Here is a 24,945-nt window from a genome sequence, read left to right on the forward strand (position 1 = left end):
CCCTCTGTTGCCCCCCACACATCTACTTTCTCCTGCCCCCTAAACACCATACATCTACCCTCTGCTACCACCAAACGACACATGTCTACGCTGTTTTGCCTCCAAATGCCACACATCTACCCTCTTCTACCACAAAACCCACAAATCTACCTTATCCTGCCCTAAAATGCTACACTTGTACTTCTCCTGTCCCATTTTAGCTAATATATTGTCTCATATATGTTTCTTACAAACGTTAATTATTCACTCATCCCTGTCATACACAAAAATATTTAAAAGTAACTATCTACTTCTTTTAGCCACCCTTAGACTAGTTATAAACCATTGATATTGCCTTGGAGGATATGAGAACAGCAATGCATCATTAAACCCAGTTTTTCTTCAAAATTTTCCTCCACCCCCCCTCTCCAAATTCTGCTTCTTAGGCACATACCTAGATGTACTAGGCCAGGGTTTTTAACTCCAGTCCTTAAACTTCCATAAAAGGCCAGATTTTCAGGATATCTGAACTGCAGCACAGGTGAAATAATCAGTTAATTAGTAAACATGGGTATTAACCTCCTCTCATCCAAGGTAATCCTGAAAATCTGACCTGCTAGGGAGATCTGAGGACTGGTTTGAAAACCCCTGTACTATATGCTCATGGGTAAAGATTATAGTTAAAGTCAGTTCCAGAGTAATACACTGCAGATCCTGAAACTTCACCAGTGATTAGCGGCTACACACATATGCCATCTCAGTAGCCACGTACAAGTATGGACCAGTAGTGTATTGCACCTCCGGATCTGACTTTATCTATTTGTTTTAATACTTTGCAGGGGTTAAGCACATGCTGTAGTTCTGTTTATCCAATAGTGCAATAGTAAAATGATCTAGCATATGGAGTCACTATTATATCCCATATTAAAGGGACAGTCAAGTCCAAAATAAACTTTAATGATTCAGATAGGGCATGTAATTTTAAACAACTTTCCAATTTACTTTTATCACCAATTTTGCTTTTTTCTCTTGGTACTCTTAATTGAAAGCTAAACCTAAGTAGGCTCATATGCTAATTTCTTAGACCTTTAAGGCCGCCTCTAATTTGAATGCATTTTGACAGTTTTTTTCCACTAGAGGGCATTAGTTCATGGGTGTCATATAGATAACATTGAGCTCATACACGTTAAGTTACCTAGGAGTCAGCACTGATTGTCTAAAATGCAAGTCTGTCAAAATAGCTGTTTGCAGAGGCATACATACAAGGCAATCACATAGGTAAAACATTTATTATTATAAATGTGTTGGTTATGCAAATCTGAGGAATGGGTAATAAAGGGATTATATAGCTATTTAAACAACAAAAATTATGTTGTTGACTGTCCCTTTAAAAAAAATACAACCAATTACTTACAGCAGCGATAAGTTTATCCTTGAAGAAATCGATGTTAGCAAAAAAGACAGGTGATGGGCATCTGAAAATCTTCACTCCATTGGGCTCATAAATCTGTACATACAAAAACAGATAATGATACATATATAAAAAATACTTTTGTAATTATTCATACTGGCACTAAAGAAAATACAGCTTACATCATTGTAGTCTTTTTTGTTTTTGTAGATGTCTGTTCCTTCTATATTAGCCATCACTGCAAATTTGGGGCTGCAAAAATAGACATATACAATAACTGAACTTTAATTTTATTTCTGAAAGAGTCACAGAAAAAAAAATGTATCAAGAATGTAAACATGTTTTTGGTGTGTGTTGGCAGTGTTTGTGTAGTCTGTGTATTGTTTGTATAGTGGTTGTGTAGCATTTGTGTGGTGTGTGCACGATGCTTGGTATTTGTGTGGTGTGCTATAGTTTGTAAAGTGTTTGTTCTGGGTATCTGTAATGTTGGTGTGGTGTGTAGTGTGTATATTGTGTGTAGTGTGTGTGTGTGTAGTGTTAGTATGTTCATGGTTGGCTTTATTATTGCACTACGTAAAACAACTGGACCCAGGCAGTACTTGAAAGGAGAGGCACATAGGGATAGACAGCATATTCAGGCTAATAATATTTTGTAAAGTCTCCTATGGGGTCCATTAGCTTGGACTTACCATGCTCTGATGTGAAATTTCAAACTGCTAAACTTTAACTTTTGACTTACTAACTATTGGTGGATTTACATTGTAGTGGACAGAGAGTTGAAAGGGGTGTCATTTCTTTCTTGGACCAAGGCAGCTAATGTCTTGATTCAGCCCTGAGTATCGTTTGTGTGTAATGTCTGTATAGTGTGTGTGTCTGTTTAGTTGGGCTTCCTCTTTAGGTTTGGCTAATTGTTTTAATTTCTAATAGATAAGTACCTTTACTTACTCAGGTACATACTGCCCTCCAGGCTACAACATCAGACTGTACTACTACTACTACTGCTGAACTTGAATTATATAACAGTAAGTGCCTTTAACACTTTGATGACAGGGTTAATTTGTCTACATCGGAACAACGTTCCAAATTGAAATCCTGCAATTGTCCACACAATCACGAGATTTCAATGATGGGATCGGGTCAGCGGGCGTCCCTATGATGCTTGGAACGCCCACCATGACCCAATCCCATTCTGGAAGCGCTTTTGGCTTCAGGAGACCCAAACGGCTAGTATGTCCCATTCCGTCCTAACGGCGCTTAAGCCCAGCACATTTAGGACGGCATTAAACGTCCTAACGGCAATAAAAGGTTAAGCCTTTGTATTTCAGTATCCACTGTTTTTTTTTTCTTCCAAAAAGCACGTACAAAACAAAAAGCTATCTGCTTGTTAGACCTCATAAAGCTTAGTGCAGCAGTTTTTGCTGTAGGTTTGGCTAACAGTTTTCGGTGTTAAGTGATAGGGAAAAGTACCTCTTCTTCAACACTTAATAAATCCAATTATGCTCAATTTATTTACTTCAAATTTAAAGTATTTTCGTCCACTGTGAGTGCCCACAAAATTGCCAAATTTAATTTATTCATTCAATCCAAACTTACAAGCTCCAGAAAAACATTAAACAGCTAAGTGAATTCATACATGACTGTATCTCGTTTGGCCTTTGCTCTGTCCCTATAATTTTTTTTTCAAAAAAAGGCAAAGTTAATATAATGGACCCCCCTTTTTAAGTTGTGGTGCAGGCTTGTTTATGTAAATCATTAATTAAGAGGCTGTGGTGGAAGTGAAATCATCCTGGACTAATTTGTCAATGTTTGATAAGCCCTGCTAGAGCATGATTGGTTGTGCTATAGCAGGGGGGCAGAATACATAAGCATTTGCTTATGTCCTGAACCCAGGTGGACAGGTTCCTTATCTGGGAACATTCCCTGTCTGGAAGTTGCTTTAGAGCTTAATAAAAAGTAAGCTTCTGGGGCGACTGATGGATAAGTAATGACCGCCTCTCTAGACACAGATAGCTGGTTTAGCATTAACAGTAAGCATTTAACATTAAACGGGTGCAATGTAGTCTTTCATGTCTGTATCTATGAACATAGCTTAAGGATACAGTGGAATATAGGAACAGGAAAAGCTTCTGCAACTGAGGTACATAATATTTATGACAACAATAGGCAATGCAATTTTAAAACATAACATAGAGTTGCTCTAATTATGCAGGGGTGCATATGGTATACAATAGTTAAGGCATCACTTTCAAGTATACATGAAACTTTGTTTCATGTATATTTATCCTAAGCAGAAAAAGCTGTCACACAGAAACCTGTTATATTGCATCTAGAATTATGTGCTATTACCTTAAATAACTATATCAAATTATGGCAAATATATGGCAAACTTTCTCTAGCGGTTAAAACTTGCACAAATTTAATAATTTAGATTTTTACTTACAACTGCACTCTGAAAATCACAGTTATAAGTTCGATTCCTACACCAACTGCAAGACCGAGGTCCAATCCAAGAAGAATTGAAGCTATGAATGTCAAAACCCATACAAGCTGCGAAAGACATCAAGAATTCAGTGTTTCCAGATACCTAATATCATGCATAAAGTAGCTATCAGAAGATATTTGTCTCCATTACTTTGCTATTGTACTCCATATGAACATGTTTACCATATAGACATCATGTTTGCTCTGCTCTTTCTGAAAGGAAATTTTCTTTATTTATCTTATATTATTTTGGGACTTACATCATTACAGCTGACTCATCTAAATACATATTGGTCTGCAAAATATTTTACAATATGGAAATTTTAAGTATTATTTTTGTGTATTATTTGATGTTTTAAGAAATTAAAGTATTCATAAAGACTATATGCCATATAGAAATGTCAAAAATAGCATAACCAAATGCATATTAAAAAGACATTGCAAAAGGACTTTTTTTTTCTGACATATTTCAAATTTAGTTCACTTTTGCTTCCCACTGCATTATGTGACAACCATCAGCCAATCACAATGCAATTACGTATATTCTGTGAATTCTTGCACATGCTCAGTAGGAGCGGGTGTCTCAGAACGTGTTTATATAAAATGATTGTCCAGGTGAAATTAATGTGTTTGATCTCGTTTGCTGTGGCCATTGAAGGACAGATATAAATGAGCTTGTAGTCTGAGCTAACAAATCACTTTGTAGAATGTTGCACTATACATAAGTATGATGGAGGTATAATTTTCTATGGTATTTTACAGCAAATGTATAAAAAAATAATGAACGAATGCATGCAGCAATAATGTTTTATTCTCCTTTATTAAATGTTTTATGGAACTTCTACTAAATATAATAACTGGTTAAAAATAGTCTAAAACATTTTAATATCACTGTAAAAATCTGCAGGCTTCCTTCTAAATTATTCTTATAAGTAAGAGAGCGCCCAAACTGGAGCCAGTCATTAGCTTCAACACATGAATTACTGGATTCCACAAAGAAGTCATAAGTTAAGCACTTGAATATAAAGCACACATATACATTTAATGATACTTATACACTGAATTATAAGATAATTTACAAAACATGTATGAAGATAGGAAGTATACTTACACAGTCATATTTATCTCTCCTGAACAAAACTGGGATCTCATTAAATTTCCTCAACATTCCTTTTAAATTCACAATAATGATTCCTGCAAGAACAGACTAAAAGGGGACACAAATATATTTAATTATTCATTATGCAGGTATTAATTAATTCATATATCTTGGTAAATTCACATAAAGTTTAATTTAATTGTTCAATAAACAGTATTCTGGACAGATCCGTTTCTGCTTTAATAATAGCATTTGATCATGTAAATTGTTATTTATAATGTATGATGTCGTCTACAAAGACAAATGGCTATGTAAATTTAAAAATAATAATAATAATTTGCTGACTTTTGGGCATTTGCATGAGCAGAATAGCCCATTCCTTTCGAACTTGTGTATTATTGGACTGGAACTTAAAGGGACATGAAACCCAATTTTTTTTTTCTTTCATGATTCAGAAAGACCATATAATTTTAAACAACTTTCCAATTTAATTATTTTATCAAATGTGCTTCATTCTTTGATATCCTTTGTTGAAAAGCATGTCTAAATATGCTCAGTATCTCCTGATTGGCTGCTGCACATTAATGTCTCGTGTTATTGGCTCACCCATATGCATTGCTATTTCATCAACAAAGGATACCTAGAGAATGAAGCAAATTAAGAAGTAAATTGGAATGTTGTTTACAACTGTATACTCTATCTGAATCATGAAAGAAAAATGTGGGTTTCATGTCCCTTTAAATGATAGTTGTTTTATGCAATTTTATATTTAAAAACATAAGGTGTTTTGCATCTTGAAATCATTACCAGATTTGATGTGGAAATCTACATGTAGCTTTAAAGCAGTTCCCTCCTTACAACAATTACAAAATAAGTTGCTATTAAGCAATCAGTTATATATATGTTCACCAGCACTAGTTCTTTGCTTGTGTCTCTAATGTGGACTTTCATCACAATGTTTAGTGAATGTTGGTCTACTTGAACAAGTCTAGTATATGCTCTGTAAATTTCACTAACTCAGAGTCAAGGAAAAAGAGGTTTCATTTTTCAACTCCTAAATATGATTTTATGGCCAATGAGAATGCAAGAGCTTTCAATAAAAAATATGTGCCCTCCTCATAATCTTAACCCCGTAGCGACCAGACCATTTTTCAATTTTCTTACAGTTAAGGACCAGGGCTATTTTTACATTTCTGCTGTGTTTGTCTGTAATATTCCTCTTTCTCATTTACTGTACCCACTCATATTATATACTGGTTTTCTCGTCAATTAAATAGACTTTCTAAAGATACCATTATTTTCATCATATCATAAAATTTACTATAAAAAAATGTATAAAATATGATGAAAAAATTGAAAAAAAACACACTTTTACTAACTTTGAACCCCAAAATCTGTTACACATCTACAACCACCAAAATACACCCATGCTAAATAGCTTCTAAATTTTGTCCTGAGTTTAGAAATACCCAATGTTTACATGTTCTTTGCTTTTTTTGCAAGTTATAGGGCAATAAGTAGCACTTTGCTATTTCCAAGCCATTTTTTTTTTCAAAATTACTGATAGTTACATTGTAACACTGATATATGTCAGGAATCTCTGAATATCCCTTGACATGTATATATTTCTTTTAGTGGACAACCCAAAGCATTGATCTAGGCCCATTTTGGTATATTTCATGCCACCATTCCACTGCCAAATGTGATCAAATAAAAAAAACTTAACAACTTTTTCTCACTTAAATTATTTACAAACAGCATGTGCAATTATGGCACAAATGGTTGTAAATGCTTCTCTGGGATCCCTTTTGTTCAGAAATAGCAGACATATATGGCTTTGGCATTGCTTTTTGGTAATTAGAAGGCAGCTAAATGCCGCTGCACACCACACTTGTATTATACCCAGCAGTGAAGGGGTCAATTAGGTAGCTTGTAGGGTTAATTTTAGCTTTAGTGTAGAGATCAGCCTCCCACCACCTGACACATCCCACCCCTTGATCCCTCCCTGACCCCCCTCAAACAGCTTTCTTCCCTCTCCCACTCCCCAAACGTCACCCCCATCTTAAATACTGGCAGAAAGTCTGCCAGTACTAAAATAAAAGGTTTTTGTTTAGTTTTTTTTGTTTTTTGTTTTCATTATTATTATATAATTTCTGTAGTTTAGGATCCCCCAACCTCCCTGAGCCCCCACTAACAGCTCTCTAACCCTCCCCCTCTACCTATTTGCCACCATCTGAGGTAATGGCAGCTGTCTGGGTAAAATGAAAACCAAAAAAACTTTTTTCCGTAGTGTAGCTGCCCCCCCCCCACTCATTAGCAAACCCCCCTCCCACATCCCTTTGCAAACATGGATCCCACATAGGATCCCCCTCTCCTCCTTCCCCCTCCTCCCTCCTTCCCACTGCCGTGATCGATGTAGCATGGCATAGCAGTAGAATGCCCCTTCATGCTCCCTTCCCATCCTCCTCCCGCCTCCTCCAGCGATAGGGAGCCCACCCGCCTCCCTCCAAGCCCTCCCACGCCAACCAATGATCGGCACTATAGCTGGCTGATGCAAAGAGGACCACAGAGTTTGATTAGGGCAAGCAAGTTTCTTTTATCACCAATTTTGCTTTGTTCTCTTGGTACTCTTAGATGAAAGCTAAACCTATGAGGGTCATGTCCTAATTTCTTAGACCTTGAAGGTTGCCTCTAATCTGAATGCATTTGGCAGTTTTTCACCACTAGAGGGCGTTAGTTCATGTGTTTCATATAAATAACATTGAGCTCATGCACGTGAATTTACCTAGGAGTGAGCACTGATTGGCTAAAATGCAAGTCTGTCAAAAGAACTGAAATAAGGGGGCAGTCTGCAGAGACTTAGATACAAGATAATTACAGAGGTAAAAAGCGTGTATCATTATAACTGTGTTGGTTATTCAAAACTGGAGAATGAGTAATAAAGGGATTATCTATCCTTTTAAACAACAAAAATTCTGGTGTTGACTGTCCCTTTAAAAATAAAAATAACTTTTCTATTTGAAAAACATTGGAATAAAAATATGTGTAACAAGTTTCAGGTTGCACGCTTTAGGTCTAATTAGTTATCTCAAGGTTCGTTATGTAACTATTAAATATAAAATGCTGATAAAAATATTCATAATTATTATTAATAATTACTGTAATATATATATATATATATATATATATATATATATACAAGGCTTGAAATTTCTAATGGTCCAGTGGTCCCAGATGACTTAGAAATTGCATACGGATGACATAGAAATTTTACCTTTTCCTATCTTTAACATTGAGTGGACTACTAACTTTTCCCCTCTGGGCTAGTAGCTTTTAACCCCATACTAGTAAACCATAGTTACATTTTTCCACCCCTGTTTGTATATATATATTCTATGGATTTTAAAATATTTTAGTACATCTATAATAATTATTTAGATTATTAGAGATGTGCATTTGTTTTCATGCGAATGTAAATTCATGACAAAAATCAAATATTCATTTTCGTTTTAATGAAACAAATATCTGAATGAATGCTCCAAAGAAAATTAAATAAAACAACAAAATACTGATGAAAATCATCAATATTCATTTGTTTAATTTATTTTTTTAAGGAGTTAATAGTTACCTTAAGGTGCTCTAGATAGCGCGCTAACCCGATCATTTTCTTGCAAGATCCCTGGCCACACCAGGAGGTTTAGCGTGCTCAGCAGTGCAGGTCCTGGGAACTGAGAGCGTTAAAGGGACATTATACCCAAAACATATCTTTCATGATTCAGATAGAGAATACAATTTTAAACAACTTTCCAATTTACTTCTATTATCTAATTTGCTTCATTTTTTAGATATCCTTTGTTGAAGAAATAGCAATGCACATGGGTGAGGCAATCACACAAGACATCTATGTGCAGCCACCAATCAGCAGCTACTGAGCCTTTCTAGATATGCTTTTCAGCAAAGGATCTCAAGAGAGTTAACCCTTTGGCTGCTAAGCTATTTCCCACCTGGGTGCTAATCTGGTTTTGAGCTTTTTTTTTTTTTACTTTTTTAAAATATATTTATTTTTTTACTTTTTTACTTTTTTTTCCAGATCCCAAGACTTATACCGTTGGAAAGGTTAGGCAATTACAGGATTCAAAGTAGCATGCCCCCATCTCCTTATATTTGTCCATTGTCAATAAAGTTGCGCTTGACGTCACCACGTGAAACATGAAGCCCCGGCGATGCCTCTCACTATTATGTGGGAGCCTCCAGATTGCCCTCATGGTGGGTGAGTGCTAGCGAAGGCTCTGAGCCGTCGTTAGAACCTGACTGATAAAATTTGAGATGACTCAGAGCCGTCGTTAGCACTCAAGGGGTTAAGCATATTAGATAATAGAAGTAAATTAGAAAGTTGTTTAAAATTGCATGTCTTTCTAAATCTTGACAGAAAAATTATGGGTTTAATGTCCCTTTAAGCCTGGTGTTAGTGAGGCCAGGGCTCTAGCAAAAAGAAGATCGAGTTAGCATGTTCTCCAGAGTGGATTAAGGTAAGTATAATGCTACAGGTGAACTTTTCTCATGTAGCTTTGAACATTTACATTAGTTTTAACGAAAGCTAATGTACATGTTTAACTAAAATTCATAGTGTAGCAAAGAATATTCAGGGAAACGAAAATCTCCGAATATTCAGTACTAAATTTTGGACAAACAGATAAATTTATTGGCTGCAGATAACGCACGTTAATGTAATTCATGTCGGGTTTGTGCACTGGAGTACACTAATTATTTATGTGCGCTGACCCAATATGAGTTATATTGAGGTGTGTTATATATTTTTAAATATAAAATATTGAAAAATATTAATAATTAATGTAAATAATTATAGATGTACTTAAATATTCTAAAAAATGCATATAATATATATATATACAGTATGTGTGTATATATATATATATATATATATATATATATATATATATATACACAGTATATATATATATATATATATATATATATATATATATATATATATATATATATATATTACTGTAACTATAATAATTATTCATTATTATTAATATTTTTGTTCAATATTAATCAATATTACACTGAACAGCTGTGCTAATATTAACTGTGCAAGCAAGGACTTTATAATTACAGATAGCATATTAGCTAGATAGCTTTGATCTCATAATCTGACATCCTACATATTAACAGGTCCTCTTGTTACAGCGTTATTTATGAATTTATTAATAGCCGGCTACAAAAGATATTGTTTGAATCTGACTGCTTGATATTATACAAACCAATTACAATGTTTCACATCTAGATACATGATTCACACACCTATGCTAAATATTGATATCTAGAGAGTTTAAGTGTTTTTAAACGTGTATGATTGAATAGTTAAATCAATAAAGATAAAGTATGAATGGTTAAAAAATCATTCCTGTATTATTCAGTGACAATTTTTCCTATATAATTGTAGGGGTAAAGCACTTTTTTTTTGTTACAGACTTTGTAACTCATTCTTCTATGAGTCTCCTTAGTGCTATATTGCCCCCCTAACAGGTGCTTGTTGATTACAAAAATATTTGGCACCTATAAGTACTTACCATTAGTACTACTTTACCTACTATCTTGTTACTATAGTTACATAACACGCCTTAAGATAATTAATTCTTTATGTGCGCCAACCCAACACCACGTTAGACCAAAAGTGCACAGCCCAAAGCGTTTTACACATATTTTACATTCCAATGTTCTTTACATAGAAGTATACGGGGAGAATAAGTTTGTCCTGTTATGGTATCTAAAGTCCTGAAGTTAGTGTGAGTTGGGTTTCGCTCCTGCACAAAAGTTTTACTTTAAACTTGTAATACACGTTCAAAATCTATACTTTTGGTGGCATTAAGGTTCAAATTAAAGCGCTACATAGCCTGCCACTTGTAAGCTGGCCCTAATTTTATATTTACTGCTGTTGCTGGTTCCTAAGAGAGTTCTTCTCTTTCTGTATGTAATTGTATATTTATATTATAAAGTATTGGATTTGGTACTTAAATATCACGGCTAATCACCCTAAGGGTCTCAAGGCGCTGCTCATTTTATCGACCTCGGAAAGGATAAAAGGCTGAGTTGACCTCGTTGGGGATCGAACATGCAACCCTTGGGTTGCTACAGAGCTCAGCCACAATGCATTAGCATGCTGAGCTATCTGCTCGGCTATAAAGTGAAATCATGTGCAAATAAGTAGCATATAAAATAAACTAATAAGATAAATATCAATGTATTCTGCATTCATCACATAACTATTACAGAAACAAGAATCCATATAGTTTTGTCCTATCCAATAGCCGCTTAAAGTAATCCAATTAGGTTTTAGCCGGTGATAGGTTTTAAAGAACCATCTGAGAACCTAAGCTAAGAATGATTATTTTTCCAAACCAATGATCACTTACTACAATCTTTTTTCCTGTGCATTGCTGCAGTGAGTCTTTACATTTATACTACTTAACTGAAATAATATCTAAATGTTGACATGATTACCTTTGGAAGTGGTTCCAGGAGGTATCCTATAGCCAATGTCACGATCAGCACAAGTGTAGCTGATATTATGCCAGCAACCTGATGAAGTATAAAGATACTAGAGTAAGTGCTTGTTTACTAATTTATTTATTACTACTCTAGTTTAATATAGACATAAATGAGAACGTATCACAGTCAAGATATGCAATATTAAAAAAACAACAATTGATTTTATGAATATATCAGGCATTTACTACTAACATATTGTGCAAATTAGTTCTAATGAAAAATCAATACTGAATATCATACTGAAAATTCCATTTCAGAAACAAAGAACAAGTTGTACATGTGCCTTATTGATAAGACCGGGTCCTTTATGGTTAATTCTCCCTCTATAACACAGATAACTGATATCCTTTCTGGTCCTTCTCTCGCTGTGCCTGCTGGTTGTTTTGTTTGATTTGCTTCCTGTCTTGCTACTGCCACTAAAACCTACCTGCCAGTCTAGTTACTGGTGCCAGTCTGGTTCTATTCAAATCCTGTTACTGCCTTATTACTGTCATTACTTTTACTACCTGTCAGTGCTCTTACTGGTCCTGCTCTTCTTATCTGTACCTCCTGCTACTGTCATTACTTTTACTACCTGTAACACACTCAGGTGGGTAACTGTACCTTTATTCAAGTGAGCAACGTTTTGGGGCTCCTGCCCCTTTCTCAAGCTGATTTTATTGTACAAACAAAACAACATTTATAGATGAGCCACTTACAAGAGGTGACCAATAAATTCTTAATGGGAGTGGTTACTAAATGCTGATGACCTCTGTGTGTGTTACTGCATATTAATACTGGGACCCAATGAAAGGGGTCTAAAAGGTGTTGCACCAGACTTTTATTATATTCACCTTTGCAACCAAAAAGGCACTTGTGTTTGTGCTGATCCTCCTTTGTGGATTTACATTACTTTTTCTACCTGTCAGCCATCTTACTGGTCCTTTCTACTTACTTTCCTATATGTCCTGTCTCTGTCATTACTTTTAGTACCTGCCCGCGCCCTTACTGGTCCTGCTCTTCTTACCTGTACGTCCTGTTACTGTCATTACTTTTAGTACCTGCCAGCGCCCTTACTGGTCCTGCTCTTCTTGCCTGTACGTCCTGTTACTGTCATTACTTTTAGTACCTGCCAGCGCCCTTACTGGCCCTGCTCTTCTTACCTGTACGTCCTGTTACTTTCATTACTTTCATTACCTGTCATCAGCACTCTCACTGGCCCTGCTCTTCTTACCTGTACATCCTGTTACTGTCATTACTTTCATTACCTGTCATCAGCACTCTCACTGGCCCTGCTCTTCTTACCGTACGTCCTGTTACTGTCATTACTTTCATTACCTGTCCTCAGCACTCTCACTGGCCCTGCTCTTCTTACCTGTACATCCTGTTACTGTCATTACTTTCATTACCTGTCATCAGCACTCTCACTGGCCCTGCTCTTCTTACCGTACGTCCTGTTACTGTCATTACTTTCATTACCTGTCATCAGCACTCTCACTGGCCCTGCTCTTCTTACCTGTACGCCCTGTTACTGTCATTACCTGTCATCACCACTCTCACTGGCCCTGCTCTTCTTACCTGTACGTCCTGTTACTGTCATTACTTTCATTACCTGTCATCAGCACTCTCACTGGCCCTGCTCTTCTTACCTGTACATCCTGTTACTGTCATTACTTTCATTACCTGTCATCAGAACTCTCACTGGCCCTGCTCTTCTTACCTGTACATCCTGTTACTGTCATTACTTTCATTACCTGTCATCAGCACTCTCACTGGCCCTGCTCTTCTTACCTGTACGTCCTGTTACTGTCATTACTTTCATTACCTGTCATCAGCACTCTCACTGGCCCTGCTCTTCTTACCTGTACGTCCTGTTACTGTCATTACTTTCATTACCTGTCATCAGCACTCTCACTGGCCCTGCTCTTCTTACTGTACGTCCTGTTACTGTCATTACTTTCATTACCTGTCATCAGCACTCTCACTGGCCCTGCTCTTCTTACCTGTACATCCTGTTACTGTCATTACTGTCATTACTTTCATCAGCACTCTCACTGGCCCTGCTCTTCTTACCGTTCGTCCTGTTACTGTCATTACTTTCATTACCTGTCATCAGCACTCTCACTGGCCCTGTTCTTCTTACCTGTATGTCCTGTTACTGTCATTACTTTCATTACCTGTCATCAGCACTCTCACTGGCCCTGCTCTTCTTACCTGTACGTCCTGTTACTGTCATTACTTTCATGACCTGTCATCAGCACTCTCACTGGCCCTGCTCTTCTTACCGTACGTCCTGTTACTGTCATTACTTTAATTACCTGTCATCAGCACTCTCACTGGTCCTGCTCTTCTTACCTGTATGCCCTGTTACTGTCATTACTTTAATTACCTGTCATCAGTACTCTCACTGGCCCTGCTCTTCTTACCTGTACGTCCTGTTACTGTCATTACTTTCATTACCTGTCATCAGCACTCTCACTGGCCCTGCTCTTCTTACCGTACGTCCTGTTACTGTCATTACTTTCATTACCTGTCATCAGCACTCTCACTGGCCCTGCTCTTCTTACCTGTACGTTCTGTTACTGTCATTACTTTCATTACTTGTCATCAGCACTCTCACTGGCCCTGCTCTTCTTACCTGTATGTCCTGTTACTGTCATTACTTTCATTACCTGTCATCAGAACTCTCACTGGCCCTGCTCTTCTTACCTGTATGTCCTGTTACTGTCATTACTTTCATTACCTGTCATCAGCACTCTCACTGGCCCTGCTCTTCTCTTACCTGTACGTCCTGTTACTGTCATTACTTTCATTACCTGTCATCAGTACTCTCACTGGCCCTGCTCTTCTCTTACCTGTACGTCTTGTTATTGTCATTACTTTCATTACCTGTCATCAGCACTCTCACTGGCCCTGCTCTTCTTACCGTACGTCCTGTTACTGTCATTATTTTCATTACCTGTCATCAGCACTCTCACTGGCCCTGTTCTTCTTACCATACGTCATGTTACTGTCATTACTTTTGCTACCTTCCAGCACTCTTTTAATGGTCCTACTCCTCTTACCTGTACATCCCATTACTGTCATTATTTCTCCAACATAGGTGTGTCCGGTCCACGGCGTCATCCTTACTTGTGGGATATTCTCTTCCCCAACAGGAAATGGCAAAGAGCCCAGCAAAGCTGGTCACATGATCCCTCCTAGGCTCCGCCTTCCCCAGTCATTCTCTTTGCCGTTGTACAGGCAACATCTCCACGGAGATGGCTTAGAGTTTTTTAGTGTTTAACTGTAGTTTTTATTATTCAATCAAGAGTTTGTTATTTTAAAATAGTGCTGGTATGTACTATTTACTCTGAAACAGAAAAGAGATGAAGATTTCTGTTTGTAAGAGGAAAATGATTTTAGCAACCGTTACTAAAATCGATGGCTGTTTCCACACAGGACTGTTGAGAGGAATTAACTTCAGTTGGGGGAACAGTGAGCAGACTTTTGCTGCTTGAGGTATGACACATTCTAACAAGACGATGTAATGCTGGAAGCTGTCATTTTCCCTATGGGATCCGGTAAGCCATTTTTATTACAGAAAGAAAAAAAGGGCTTCACAAGGGCTTTTTAAGACTGTAGACATTTTCTGGGCTAAATCGATTTATATATAAACATATTTTATACTCCATAGCCTTGAGGAATTATTTTAATCTTGGGAATTATGTAAAATAACCGGCAGGCACTGTATTGGACACTTTATTCTCTAGGGGCTTTCCCTAATCATAGGCAGAGTCTCATTTTCGCGCCTCTATTGAGCACTTGTTTTTGAGAAGCATGACATGCAGATGCATGTGTGAGGAGCTCTGATACATAGAAAAGACTTTCTGAAGGCGTCATTTGGTATCGTATTCCCCTTTGGGCTTGGTTGGGTCTCAGCAAAGCAGATACCAGGGACTGTAAAGGGGTTAAATATAAAAACGGCTCCGGTTCCGTTATTTTAAGGGTTAAAGCTTCCAAATTTGGTGTGCAATACTTTTAAGGCTTTAAGACACTGTGGTGAAATTTTGGTGAATTTTGAACAATTCCTTCATACTTTTTCGCAATTGCAGTAATAAAGTGTGTTCAGTTTAAAATTTAAAGTGACAGTAACGGTTTATTTTAAAACGTTTTTTGTACTTTGTTATCAAGTTTTTGCCTGTTTAACATGTCTGAACTACCAGATAGACTGTGTTCTGAATGTGGGGAAGCCAAGGTTCCTTCTCATTTAAATAGATGTGATTTATGTGACACAAAATTTAGAGAAAATGATGCCCAAGATGATTCCTCAAGTGAGGGGAGTAAGCATGGTACTGCATCATCCCCTCCTTCGTCTACACCAGTCTTGCCCACACAGGAGGCCCCTAGTACATCTAGCGCGCCAATACTCCTTACTATGCAACAATTAACGGCTGTAATGGATAATTCTATCAAAAACATTTTAGCCAAAATGCCCACTTATCAGCGAAAGCGCGACTGCTCTGTTTTAGAAAATACTGTAGAGCATGAGGACGCTGATGATATTGGTTCTGAAGGGCCCCTACACCAGTCTGAGGGGGCCAGGGAGGTTTTGTCTGAGGGAGAAATTTCAGATTCAGGGAAAATTTCTCAACAAGCTGAACCTGATGTGATTACATTTAAATTTAAATTGGAACATCTCCGCGCTCTGCTTAAGGAGGTGTTATCCACTCTGGATGATTGTGAGAATTTGGTCATTCCAGAGAAACTATGTAAAATGGACAAGTTCCTAGAGGTCCCGGGGCCCCCCGAAGCTTTTCCTATACCCAAGCGGGTGGCGGACATTGTAAATAAAGAATGGGAAAGGCCCGGTATACCTTTCGTCCCTCCCCCCATATTTAAAAAATTGTTTCCTATGGTCGACCCCAGAAAGGACTTATGGCAGACAGTCCCCAAGGTCGAGGGGGCGGTTTCTACTCTAAACAAACGCACCACTATACCCATAGAAGATAGTTGTGCTTTCAAAGATCCTATGGATAAAAAATTAGAAGGTTTGCTTAAAAAGATGTTTGTTCAGCAAGGTTACCTTCTACAACCAATTTCATGCATTGTTCCTGTCACTACAGCAGCGTGTTTCTGGTTCGATGAGCTAGAAAAGGCGCTCAATAATAATTCTTCTTCTTATGAGGAGATTATGGACAGAATTCATGCTCTCAAATTGGCTAATTCTTTCACCCTAGACGCCACTTTGCAATTGGCTAGGTTAGCGGCGAAAAATTCTGGTTTTGCTATTGTGGCGCGCAGAGCGCTTTGGTTAAAATCTTGGTCAGCGGATGCGTCTTCCAAGAACAAATTGCTTAACATTCCTTTCAAGGGGAAAACGCTGTTTGGCCCTGACTTGAAAGAGATTATCTCTGATATCACTGGGGGCAAGGGCCACGCCCTTCCTCAGGATAGGTCTTTCAAGGCCAAAAATAAACCAAATTTTCGTCCCTTTCGCAGAAACGGACCAGCCCCAAGTGCTACGTCCTCTAAGCAAGAGGGTAATACTTCTCAAGCCAAGCCAGCCTGGAGACCAATGCAAGGCTGGAACAAAGGAAAGCAGGCCAAGAAACCTGCCACTGCTACCAAGACAGCATGAGATGTTGGCCCCCGATCCGGGACCGGATCTGGTGGGGGGCAGACTCTCTCTCTTCGCTCAGGCTTGGGCAAGAGATGTTCTGGATCCTTGGGCACTAGAAATAGTCTCCCAAGGTTATCTTCTGGAATTCAAGGGGCTTCCCCCAAGGGGGAGGTTCCACAGGTCTCAATTGTCTTCAGACCACATAAAAAGACAGGCATTCTTACATTGTGTAGAAGACCTGTTAAAAATGGGAGTGATTCATCCTGTTCCTTTAGGAGAACAAGGGATGGGGTTCTACTCCAATCTGTTCGTAGTTCCCAAAAAAGAGGGAACATTCAGACCAATCTTAGATCTCAAGATCCTAAACAAGTTTCTCAAGGTTCCATCGTTCAAAATGGAAACCATTCGAAAAATTCTTCCTTCCATCCAGGAAGGTCAATTCATGACCACGGTGGATTTAAAGGATGCGTATCTACATATTCCTATCCACAAGGAACATCATCGGTTCCTAAGGTTCGCATTCCTGGACAAGCATTACCAGTTTGCGGCACTTCCGTTCGGATTAGCCACTGCTCCAAGGATTTTCACAAAGGTACTAGGGTCCCTTCTAGCGGTGCTAAGACCAAGGGGCATTGCAGTAGTACCTTACTTGGACGACATTCTGATTCAAGCGTCGTCCCTTCCTCAAGCAAATTCTCACACGGACATTGTCCTGGCCTTTCTCAGATCTCACGGGTGGAAAGTGAACGTAGAAAAAAGTTCTCTATCTCCGTCAACAAGGGTTCCCTTCTTGGGAACAATAATAGACTCCTTAGAAATGAGGATTTTTCTGACAGAGGCCAGAAAATCAAAACTTCTAAACTCTTGTCAAATACTTCATTCTGTTCCTCTTCCTTCCATAGCGCAGTGCATGGAAGTAATAGGTTTGATGGTAGCGGCAATGGACATAGTTCCTTTTGCGCGAATTCATCTAAGACCATTACAACTGTGCATGCTCAGTCAGTGGAATGGGGACTATACAGACTTGTCTCCGACGATACAAGTAGATCAGAGGACCAGAGATTCACTCCGTTGGTGGCTGTCCCTGGACAACCTGTCACAGGGGATGAGCTTCCGCAGACCAGAGTGGGTCATTGTCACGACCGACGCCAGTCTGGTGGGCTGGGGCGCGGTCTGGGGACCCCTGAAAGCTCAGGGTCTTTGGTCTCGGGAAGAATCTCTTCTCCCGATAAATATTCTGGAACTGAGAGCGATATTCAATGCTCTCAAGGCTTGGCCTCAGCTAGCAAAGGCCAAGTTCATACGGTTTCAATCAGACAACATGACGACTGTTGCGTACATCAACCATCAGGGGGGAACAAGGAGTTCCCTGGCGATGGAAGAAGTGACCAAAATCATTCAATGGGCGGAGACTCACTCCTGCCACTTGTCCGCAATCCACATCCCAGGAGTGGAAAATTGGGAAGCGGATTTTCTGAGTCGTCAGACATTTCATCCGGGGGAGTGGGAACTCCATCCGGAAATCTTTGCCCAAATTACTCAATTGTGGGGCATTCCAGACATGGATCTGATGGCCTCTCGTCAGAACTTCAAGGTTCCTTGCTACGGGTCCAGATCCAGGGATCCCAAGGCGACTCTAGTAGATGCACTAGTAGCACCTTGGACCTTCAAACTAGCTTATGTATTCCCGCCGTTTCCTCTCATCCCCAGGCTGGTAGCCAGGATCAATCAGGAGAGGGCATCGGTGATCTTGATAGCTCCTGCGTGGCCACGCAGGACTTGGTATGCAGACCTGGTGAATATGTCATCGGCTCCACCATGGAAGCTACCTTTGAGACGAGACCTTCTTGTTCAAGGTCCGTTCGAACATCCGAATCTGGTCTCACTCCAACTGACTGCTTGGAGATTGAACGCTTGATCTTATCAAAGCGAGGGTTCTCAGATTCTGTCATTGATACTCTTGTTCAGGCCAGAAAGCCTGTAACTAGAAAAATTTACCACAAAATATGGAAAAAATATATCTGTTGGTGTGAATCTAAAGGATTCCCTTGGGACAAGGTAAAAATTCCTAAGATTCTATCCTTTCTTCAAGAAGGTTTGGAGAAAGGATTATCTGCAAGTTCCTTGAAGGGACAGATTTCTGCCTTGTCTGTGTTACTTCACAAAGAGCTGGCAGCTGTGCCAGATGTTCAAGCCTTTGTTCAGGCTCTGGTTAGAATCAAGCCTGTTTACAAACCTTTGACTCCTCCTTGGAGTCTCAATTTAGTTCTTTCAGTTCTTCAGGGGGTTCCGTTTGAACCCTTACATTCCGTTGATATTAAGTTATTATCTTGGAAAGTTTTGTTTTTGGTTGCAATTTCTTCTGCTAGAAGAGTTTCAGAATTATCTGCTCTGCAGTGTTCTCCTCCTTATCTGGTGTTCCATGCAGATAAGGTGGTTTTACGTACTAAACCTGGTTTTCTTCCGAAAGTTGTTTCTAACAAAAACATTAACCAGGAGATAGTCGTGCCTTCTTTGTGTCCGAATCCAGTTTCAAAGAAGGAACGTTTGTTGCACAATTTGGATGTTGTTCGTGCTCTAAAATTCTATTTAGATGCTACAAAGGATTTTAGACAAACATCTTCCTTGTTTGTTGTTTATTCTGGTAAAAGGAGAGGTCAAAAAGCAACTTCTACCTCTCTCTCTTTTTGGATTAAAAGCATCATCAGATTGGCTTATGAGACTGCCGGACGGCAGCCTCCTGAAAGAATCACAGCTCATTCCACTAGGGCTGTGGCTTCCACATGGGCCTTCAAGAACGAGGCTTCTGTTGATCAGATATGTAAGGCAGCGACTTGGTCTTCACTGCACACTTTTACTAAATTTTACAAGTTTGATACTTTTGCTTCTTCTGAGGCTATTTTTGGGAGAAAGGTTTTGCAAGCCGTGGTGCCTTCCATCTAGGTGACCTGATTTGCTCCCTCCCTTCATCCGTGTCCTAAAGCTTTGGTATTGGTTCCCACAAGTAAGGATGACGCCGTGGACCGGACACACCTATGTTGGAGAAAACAGAATTTATGTTTACCTGATAAATTACTTTCTCCAACGGTGTGTCCGGTCCACGGCCCGCCCTGGTTTTTTAATCAGGTCTGATAATTTATTTTCTTTAACTACAGTCACCACGGTATCATATGGTTTCTCCTATGCAAATATTCCTCCTTTACGTCGGTCGAATGACTGGGGAAGGCAGAGCCTAGGAGGGATCATGTGACCAGCTTTGCTGGGCTCTTTGCCATTTCCTGTTGGGGAAGAGAATATCCCACAAGTAAGGATGACGCCGTGGACCGGACACACCGTTGGAGAAAGTAATTTATCAGGTAAACATAAATTCTGTTTTTTGCAACCTACCAGCTCTTACTGCCTCTATGATTCTGAGGCTATGCATGTTAGATTGAACTAAATATATACCCATGTACATGTGATGTAGAAGCTAAAACATTAACAAGTAGTTTAGTTTTTCAGCACAAAGTGTGCAATCAAAATATTATCTTACTCACATCTTCAACCTATCCTTTTCTACTGGTTCATTCCCATCTTCTTTCAAACATGCAAAGGTCACTCCTATACTCAAAAAAACCCTCTCTTGACTCTAATTCTCTTGCAAACTACCGCCCCATATCACTGCTTCCACTAACATAAAAAACTAGTTTACGACCGCCTAACCCACTACCTGTCTTCCAACTCCTTGCTTATCAACCTGCAATCTGGCTTCCATCCCCAACACTCAACTGAAACTGCCCTCGCCAAATTACTTACAATATTCTTTCTGCCAAAAATTGCCCTCTCTAGCTCTACTCCAATTTCTGATTTTTCTATCACTGTCAGCTGTATTACTATCTGCCCATCACCCCAAGTCCGTTGCCTCTGAGTTACACTTGATTCCAATCTGTCCTTCGTCCCCCACATCCAATTGCTCTCTTTATCCTGCTGCAATATTTCCAAAATTAATCTATTTCTGAGCACTGACACCACTAAGCAACTAATCAACTCCCTTGTAATTTCCCGACTTGACTAATGCAATAACCTACTAACTGGCCTTCCTTTCTCCTGCTTTTCCCCCTTCACTTAGCCAGGCTAATCTACCTTTCCTGCCACTCTGTATCTGCTGTACCTCTCTGCAATTCCCTTCATTGGCTACCCACTCACAGCTGAATTTAATTAATAATTCTCACCTTGACCTACAAAGCCCTTACCAATGCTGCTCCCCACTACTGGCCCTCACTTATCAAAAGATATACTCTAGCCCTCTAAGATCTAACAATGACTTGCCCCTTGCATCTTCTATTATCACCTCTTCCTATGCTAGACTGCAGGACTAACCCACTGGAATGCACTTCCATGAGCTGTGAGACTTTCCCCTAATCTGCCTTCTTCTAAATGCTCCTTAAAGACATTTTTGTTTAGGGAAGCCTACCGCCAGAGTCAGTAACAAATTAATTCCACCTACCTAAGAATTGCCCTCATCCAACTCTATATTAACATAATTCTCACCCTTGCAGGCCTCACCTCCTGTTTCTCACTATCCTACCCTTCTAGATGGTAAGTTATTACGGGAATAGTGTCCTAAATTCCTCATGTATTTTTTGTCAAGTTTGGTCTTGAATCTTACAAGTATTGTATCATTGTTTTACTTATATCAATTGTACCCATGGATAGCGCTGCAGAATATGTATAATAATAATAATCATAATAATAGTTATTTTGCAAAGGATATTTTTTTAAAGATTGCTAATGAACAGTGAATTTCTATATTATGATACCTGGGTTTTTCCTCCTGTACTTTCTTGTACTGACGATCTTGATAAAGATGTGCTTGCAGCAAAACCTCTGAATGAGCCACACAGGATGTTACTTAGTCCAAATGCAATTAGTTCCTGTAACAGGTAAATTCAGGGGGAAATTTGTAAAGTATTATGTTTTAATACAACTATTAAATTGTCTATGGCAGGCTAGATTGCAATTGTGGTACAATTAGCTGCAACAGGACAGTAAATTTTAGTATTTCCACTACAAATAATTGTATCTTACAAGTGGATGAATGGAATATAAAAGACAGCGCCAAAATAGAACAAACAAGCTCACTATTCAGATCACCTAACCAGATCTATTAGAGAAGAGACAATAAGGAAAGTATAGGAGCGCCTACCAGGCAAAAGTTTGTGAACAGGCAATTATAATAGTATATAAATAGGCAATTCGAAAGTTAGATTATAACAATATAGCTTTTACTATTAACTCAATAGATTAAAAATTATAACATGTATTACAGGATGTCTTGCAAGACAATAAAAGCAATAACAATAAAACAATTAGCGATATCTCCAAATGGAGTATAAAAATGTCCCCAGCTGGTGAAAAAATAAAAAATGATGGGACGATAAAACAGATGAAAATGTAATATATATGTGTGTGTAAAAAATAAAATAAAAAAGGGGAAGATTAGTGCGCGTTAGAGGATAGTAGTACTAAACACTACTCTAAAGATACAATCTCTGTTTGTATCAGACACAAGAAAAGAACCAGTAACGAAGCCTGAGCTTCAGGATAGAGAGAGTACGCTAATAAGCTAAAAGTATACACACCATATAAAAATTGATATTCAAATTTAATGAACACATAAAACAAAATACACAAAAATATACAAATACTGGATATAGGGACGTCTCCCTGTAGAATAAATGAAATTCAGATAAACTGCCTGATTAAAAATGCAGATAAAAACCTATATATGCTAAGCAAATATTTGCAGATAACAATTGATGATTTATGATATCAAGGAAATGTTAAAATGTATGGCATAACACTGATATTTATAAGATATAACTTAAAAACAAAGGAATTGAATAAAATGATAAGCACCAAGTTCAAATGTATAGTCACAGTGCAGGTAGCCGTATGCAAATGAGCAACAGTATTGTAACCCTTGTGAGAAATAACGGCTTGGATTTCAAAGCTTATACCACAAACAGATACAATGTACTGTACCGTGAGTTCAGAGGGTGTTCAGAGGGTGTTACCAAGGAAAGGAAAGGAAAATCCTTCTGTCAAAACTCGGACCGCGGTTGCAGTAACTGCCGTTCCTGGGGATAGAAGTGTGCAAACCTCTGCACATGTGAGTCGGTGTCTGACGTCACAGACTTTTCATCCGCTCTTCTCAGGTTGTTATTCGCTGCTCCAGCAGCGTGAAAGAAAAAACAGCTGATTGCTGTGTCCTGATGGAAACTCGCTGTAAAGGCAGACTTGTCTGCTATAGATGTACTTGTTGATCCAGTAGAATGGTGGGGCACAAGTTATCCCTCACCTTAGGATATATGAAGATGCTGTTAACCCGGGTTAGAGTTGCAGTACAAACTGCACTGGAATGTCCGTTTGTGTTTTCAATGTCACAGTGTCACAAATGCAAGCGACGCGTTTCGCCCTCCCTTGGGCTTTATCAAGATGCATGTGACAGGTAACTGAGAGCCTTTTAAGTGATCCATTCACTTGTGATTGGTTAGTAGATTCAATTGTAAAGGTAACACCCTCTAGGTAGTTAAGGTGGTATCTGTTTTTCTTTTACCTTTGAACTCCATCTTCTTTAGTTGCTAGGGTAACACCCTCCAGATAGTTAAGGTGGTATATGCTTACCTGAGTCATTATAGACTCTTTAGCACAAAGCTAAAGAGTCTATAATGTAATATAATAAGTTCCCTGTGAGTGTGTCCTGGATGTGTAAATCCTTACATGAAAATTACAATTCTATCGTGAAAAAAACCTGAAAGGAAAGAAAAATAACAATGTGCAAAATCTCCCAAAAATATTCTAACAATTGAAGAGATGCTTACCGTTCAAAGAAAACTCGAGCCTGAGGGGCCTATCTATCAAGCTCCTGCTCTGAGCAGGCGGACAGACATCGCCGGAAATCAACCCGATCGAGTACGATCGGGTTGATTGACACCCCCCTGCTGGCAGCCCATTGGCTGCGAGTCTGCAGGGGGTGGTGTTGCACCAGCAGCTCTTGTGAGCTGCTGGTGCAATGCTGAATACGGTGAGCGTATTGCTCGCCGTATTCAGCGAGGTCTGGCAGACCTGATCCGCACTGTCGGATCAGGTCCGCCAGACCTTGATAAATAGAGGCCTGAGTCTTAGGGGAATATTGACGTGCTTCGGCCCTACTACAGAACCCGTCGATATTCCCCTAAGACTCTTACAAGTCATTAAACTCTTGGAGGAAATTCAAATACCAGCAGAGATTAATGTTGACCTTCACTACTTTCTGTGGGAGTAACCAAAGGCATTTTTATGACTATGTCTCAGTCCTATGGGACCAATTTAACATGCTGCGAATTCAGCAGTTTCCACGTGAGCCATGAGGTTCGCTACCAACATAAGTTGAGGCGGTGGACAGCATTCATCCCAATCAGATATGATCGGGATGATTGACACCCCCTGCTAGCGGCCGCGAATCCGCAGGGGGCGGCATTGCACAAGCATTTCACTAGAAATGCTTGTGCAATATTAAATGTCGATGGTGTATGCCCGCATCTTAATAAATCATCCCCTATATGTGTTCTGGCTCCCATTATGTTATGGTAATGTTTTTTGTTAGTTTTTTTTTGTTTGTTTGTTTATTTTTGCAGTGTTTAAATTGCTGCCATATAAAAGATTAGCAGAATAAGGTTCTATAAGATTATAATACTTAACTATATAACAAATATTTAAAAATGGCTAATTACGTCTTCATATTAATAGCATAATCAATGTATTCTTTTCTATTTTTTTAAGAAACATTTTTTGACC

At 38.8% G+C, this 24,945-nt stretch overlaps 1 protein-coding gene across 1 annotated transcript in view; it reads right to left on the bottom strand.

Moving 5' to 3' along the window:
• The window catches only part of LOC128664978 (chloride anion exchanger), a 136,452-nt gene that overhangs the window by 28,731 nt on the left and 82,776 nt on the right, over positions 1-24,945 (bottom strand). Inside the window, exons 9-14 of the mRNA XM_053719759.1 lie at positions 21,927-22,040; positions 11,499-11,576; positions 4,983-5,078; positions 3,831-3,937; positions 1,573-1,642; positions 1,394-1,486 (exon numbers count right to left, since the gene is read on the bottom strand). Of these exons, the coding sequence (XP_053575734.1) occupies positions 1,394-1,486; positions 1,573-1,642; positions 3,831-3,937; positions 4,983-5,078; positions 11,499-11,576; positions 21,927-22,040 (558 nt within the window). The remainder of the gene's footprint in view (positions 1-1,393; positions 1,487-1,572; positions 1,643-3,830; positions 3,938-4,982; positions 5,079-11,498; positions 11,577-21,926; positions 22,041-24,945) is intronic.

This window comes from Bombina bombina, chromosome 6 (genome assembly GCF_027579735.1).
Source record: "Bombina bombina isolate aBomBom1 chromosome 6, aBomBom1.pri, whole genome shotgun sequence".
In the NCBI taxonomy this organism is placed as follows: Eukaryota; Metazoa; Chordata; class Amphibia; order Anura; family Bombinatoridae; genus Bombina; species Bombina bombina.